General features: G+C 34.3%; 1 protein-coding gene across 1 annotated transcript; it reads left to right on the top strand.

The window, feature by feature from the left end:
- The first annotated feature begins 2,422 nt into the window (after nt 1–2,422).
- LOC107892817 (uncharacterized) lies at nt 2,423–5,190 on the top strand. Its single transcript, XM_016817861.2, has 10 exons — nt 2,423–2,536; nt 2,638–2,970; nt 3,045–3,128; nt 3,199–3,453; nt 3,536–3,671; nt 3,748–3,910; nt 4,001–4,129; nt 4,216–4,410; nt 4,672–4,794; nt 4,875–5,190. The coding sequence occupies exons 2-10, from the start codon at nt 2,688–2,690 to the stop codon at nt 4,986–4,988; spliced, it is 1,482 nt and encodes a 493-aa protein (XP_016673350.1). The 5' UTR covers nt 2,423–2,536; nt 2,638–2,687; the 3' UTR covers nt 4,989–5,190.
- The last annotated feature ends 249 nt before the right edge of the window (nt 5,191–5,439 follow it).

The raw sequence follows: 5,439 nt of genomic DNA, 5'->3' as shown, positions 1-5,439 counted from the left end.
TGACCCTTGTACCTTTCATATTAAAAAGTCTCTTGGTCATTACCTTCCAATAAAGATTTACATTGTGGAAGATGCACCTCTTTAAGTGAACTTAAAGTTTTATTTTTCACAAGTCTAGTGATTTTATCTTAGTTAATATGACCAAGTTTTAAATCCTATAGGTACACTTCATAAGAATGAGAAGTTTTAAGTTTCTTTTTCACTAGTTCAATTTCAAGCAGTGAGTACATCTTTGGTTTGATAGGGTAGGGATTATTTTTCATCCATCCAAGACAAATAAGAGAACGATTTTTATGAATTGCAATACCTTTGCTAAATGTCATGGTATAACTATTATGAAATAAACATGCAACAGAAATTAATTTTTTTCGAAAATTAGGTACAAAAAAAACGTCTTTCAAAATAATCTTCCTAAAACTATCAAAATAAAGATGCACTTCTTTCACTGCTTTTGCCACCACATTGTTCCCATCTCTGGTTTGCAGCAAGAGTTTCCTATCTTGTAGATTTCTCGTTTGCTTGAACCAATAAAACCAAGACAAGAGGACCTAATGGCTCTATTAGACATGCTAACAAGTTATAGCATGTGTAATTTAAATCTAATTACTCAAACCTTTTTATTTTATTTTTGTTTCATGAAAGTAGTTTGAAATATTTAGTATATTCAATGTTGCATGTGTGGTTTCCTTTATTTTATTTATCTTTCTTGTTTTAAACTTGAAAACATGATTACTTATTTTTGAATTTTTTTTGCACTCGTCAAAAGAGATGACACGTATACACGAACAACATCTGTTTGATCTAGATAAGACGAACAATCTATCATATTTAGATATTATGGAATGTGTTTTGGGATCGTGCCACTGATATATAGAAAACAGATTGGTAAAGGTATTTAACATAAAGAATCTTCTGAACCAACAAGGGGTGGTACTTCATCTTCCCAAGCTGTTGATATGTCTTTGCCTTCGAAGACACCGACTGAGATGTTCCTTCCATAAGTTTTGTGGCAGATGATTCAAGATTTCCAATCCAAGGTTCAGGAGTTTTGTGGTTTCATGTTTTAGTGTTTGAACCTTCGTATTTGATTTTAACATTTATACGATCAGCTTTATATATTTGTACACATTTCGTTACTTTATTTGCCTTATGATTTTGGTGACTTTTAATATTTATGTGACCTTTTAATTTATTTATTTAGATTATGAGTTTTAATATTTTATGTGATGTTTTTATAATTATATCATTACATTAGAAGTAAAATGTAAAACCCCTTTCGTGACGCTTTTGTAACTATAACATTATTTCAGATAAAAAATAAAAGTAACTAAAAATACTCATTTTTTGTGATGTTTTTATTCATCTTTTCATGACATTTTGTAAACATCACAAATAAGCAAATATTTTGTATTTTTTTTTGTCCAACTTTTCATGACATCTTTAAGCATCACCAAATAAACAAACTTTTTGTGACGTTTTAATTGGTCAACATAATGCTTATAGAAGTAACATAATATAACACTTTTTGTGACGCTTGACTTTTCGTGACATTTAAATTGTCACAAAAGATCACCTTTTTTGAAGTTTTTAAGCGTCACAAAAATTTTTCATTACTTTTCATTAAAAGAATGTCATAAAAACTCAACGACTATCTTTTCATGATATTTTTGAAATTTCGTGAGAAATCATTTTTGGTGTAATATTGAACAAGTCTAGATGAGCTTGGAAGATTAACAACCTCGTACTCCTAGTTCAATAGCGCCCAACTAGGTATATAACCTCGCTCCAATATTCCCACTTGAACAATGTGTTCATGTCATCATCATTAATAAGTTTTAACACATTATTTATGCGAAGATCTCACACCGAGTTGTGATTTTTGAACTTATCTTTAATTTCATTCTTCTTTAAGTTCTACCTTCTTTTTAAAACTCATATTTAATCCATAATTTGATTCAAATAAACGAAGAATTGGATACTCTTCATTTATACTAAATCTACAAATTAAATTATAATAAAACATAATTTTAGTTAAAATTCAAATAATACTTACTATAAAATAACTGAAACCTACTAAAAATTTTTACTTTTTGGGAAAATGAGAAGATAAAACTAATTATTATCTAATAAAAACGGAAATCGAAACAAACAAAATATTTACCCAAAAAAAAAATGACTGTCGTTTTCAGACAACATTAACAATCTAAAATTACGAGGACAGAAAAAAACAGTTAAAATTTAAGAAAAGAGACAAAGATATTAACGAAATCCAGCTAAAATATCTTTTATTACATAGCAACCCAAAAATAAAAGAAAAGGAAAGCTAAATTCAAGGAGACAAAAAAAAAATCGACGAATCCAAAATTCCAACTTATAAAAATTCCGACCCGACCCATATGCGTTAACATATTTGCTTCTTCTCTCCTTTTCTCTGCGAAGAATCTTAGAGAGAAGGAGAGATTTTGAGATCCTTCATTGCTGCAAAGCATAAGGCTTCATTTCTTTAATTAATTTTTTTGGTTTCTTTCTCCTCAAGGTATGCATTTTTTATTATTAATTTTAATCTCTCTCTTTTGGGTATTTTTATTTATGTTTTCTGGGTTTTCTTTATTATAATGGTTGCATATATATACATAGGTGTGTGTGTGTGTGTTCACCTATAGGGCTGTGCTAAGTAAGTAGTCATAATGGGGAGTTGTGCGTCATCACCCGCTAAAAGAATCGTAGCACAAAGAAGGCACCGTCGTCGTTCTCGGAAATCCCATCGAAAGGTTTCCAGTGCCCTAACGGATGGACCGATGAAACGGAATAGTAATGCCCGTGTAACAGACATCGCGGTTAGCGGATACATGCATATGGATTTCGAGAAGGGTGCAACCCTCACTCGTAGAATATCTGAGGTTTCAAACTCAACATATCATGTCACCCAAATGCAATGGCATCGTAGCCAATTCGATGCCAAATCAAACGGTAAAATCTAATAATTTTAATGTAAAGATAAATGATTACATGAATCAACTGAATTTAAGTTTTCTCCGTAACAGGCTGCTGCCAAGACGATGCTTGGTTCGATTCGTGTAGTATGCTGGAAGACGATTCCGATGATGACTTCATTAGTATTCATGGAGGTAACCAAACATTGAACCTCATTTTCTTTTTCTCGAGTCATATTCACGTACTCATGTCCGTATATGCTAGATGGTATTCCGTCAAGTGGTAAGGTGATTCAATACGAAAGTTCGTCGTGCTTTGCGGATGGCAAGCGTAAATACGAAGAATACCGCGAAAGTTTTTTAAAATTCGATCATCCTAACGGAGGAAGCTTTAAAGGTTCCAAAGAGGATAGGCGTAGTGATTTGGAAGAGAAAAGCGTACGATACGAGAAAAAGTTATCAGTTTATAGGCTTTCCGTTAAGCAAGGATCATGTGATGCGGAAGACAGTTTCGATGAACGTGAGTTATTTCGTTTTTTCCGAATGAAATTTTGCCGATGGTACTTTCCGGTAATCCTAGTGTTTGTATATGTATAATGTAGATTCACCGAATCGGCTTTTATATCGTCCCAAAGCTGGATCTATAATTCCGTGTAACAAAGATGATAGAGTAAATCAAGGATATTGGTCCGAGATTCCGCCCTCGACGTTTAAACTCCGAGGCGAGACTTATTTCAAGTATGCTACCGATTCCTTCTTTAACCGCTGATATTTTCCGACGATGGTATTCATTGATTTGTTTGGTCATATACAGAGATAAACAGAAGTGTCCAGCTCCGATTTTCTCTCCATATACTCCGATAGGAGTCGACTTATTTATCTGCCCGAGAAAGATACATCACATCGCACAACATATCGAGCTTCCTAATGGAAAACCCAATGAGAAAATCCCTCCTCTTCTAATTGTTAATATTCAAGTAAGTTCTCGACATACCGATAGAAAAATGCTCAGTTTAATTCATTACATCGGATCTTACGATCGTCTCGTGTCATGTCACCTCTTGCAGTTGCCTACTTATCCCGCTGCAATGTTCCTCGGTGACGCTGATGGTGAAGGAATGAGTCTTGTTCTTTATTTCAAAGCTTCCGAGAATGTCGAAACCGTCATCTCCGAGCAATATCAAGAGAGCATCAAGGTAAACATTATGAGATTCCATCATCTTTAATCGATTTTATAACACTTCCCGTACCGGACTTGAGGATGTTACTGCTTTTATTCCAGAAATTTGTCGATGACGAGATGGAGAAGATTAAAGGGTTCACGAAAGAGACCACCGTTCCGTTCCGAGAAAGGCTAAAGATCATGGCTGGATTGGTTAATCCTGATGATCTCAATCTGAATGCTACCGAAAAGAAACTCGTAAATGCTTATAACGAAAAGCCGGTTCTCTCGCGCCCTCAGCACGACTTTTATCAGGTATATCCTGTGCTTCTACTTCGTTCTTTAGTCCGAATTTTTCATCGTATGACCGGACTTGGACGAACTGCTCCTGTAGTGCAGGCTGTATGATCCAATAACATACCATGACATGGTTCCAACCAGTTTCGGTTTCTTCATGTTGATTCTTGAAGCATGCTCGCGAACTCGAACTCTGCTCGATCGATTTCATTCAGTTTCGTCACTGAATTTAAATGCGTACACCATGCACTGAATTCGTTCATTCTATTTCTCATGCAGGGGCCTGATTACTTCGAGATCGATTTAGACATTCATCGCTTCAGTTACATATCAAGGAAAGGACTCGAGTCATTCAGAGATCGTTTGAAGAACGGAATACTTGATCTCGGTTTAACCATCCAGGTAAGACACAAATCTGGTTGCTCGTAGAGTTACCGTTGATAATCCGAACCCGAACTCGTAACATGTTTTTTCTCTATCAGGCACAAAAACAAGAAGAGCTACCGGAGCAAGTTTTGTGCTGTTTGAGGTTAAATAAGATCGATTTTAGCGATAACGGCCAAATACCGACGCTTACGACCAGAGCCGATAACTGAGGGTGGTTGTCGATGATGCTGGATACGGCTCTTGAAAGATATAGAAAACTTGGTATTAACAAGATATTCGTTTCTGCAATTTTTTAGCTTTTTGAAGAAAAAGAACTTTTTTTTTTCAGTGCAAATGTATAAAATGTGTAATTCTGGGAATAAAATTACAAAGCTGTTATGTTTGAAACCAAACAAATAGCAATGATTTTCAAATGGGTCCTTGTCTTTTAATTTTGTATACAGTAGATTAGCAATGGAAACAAATATATAATCACTATTCAAGGGATATGAATTTTTCATAGGAGATTGAAGCTCGTTTGATATTTTGGGAAAGTTGATTGAGAGTCTAACTTGAAACAAAGATATAATCATGTTGTTTTGCACACATTTCCCATCATTTTGGATGCTTATTTGATAAATTTGGGTTAAAATATGTAACAGGTCCTATACTCTTTACAAA

The sequence above is a fragment of the Gossypium hirsutum genome, chromosome D09 (assembly GCF_007990345.1).
Source record: "Gossypium hirsutum isolate 1008001.06 chromosome D09, Gossypium_hirsutum_v2.1, whole genome shotgun sequence".
NCBI classification, from domain to species: Eukaryota; Viridiplantae; Streptophyta; class Magnoliopsida; order Malvales; family Malvaceae; genus Gossypium; species Gossypium hirsutum.
This window is presented reverse-complemented; position numbering and strand designations above follow the sequence as displayed.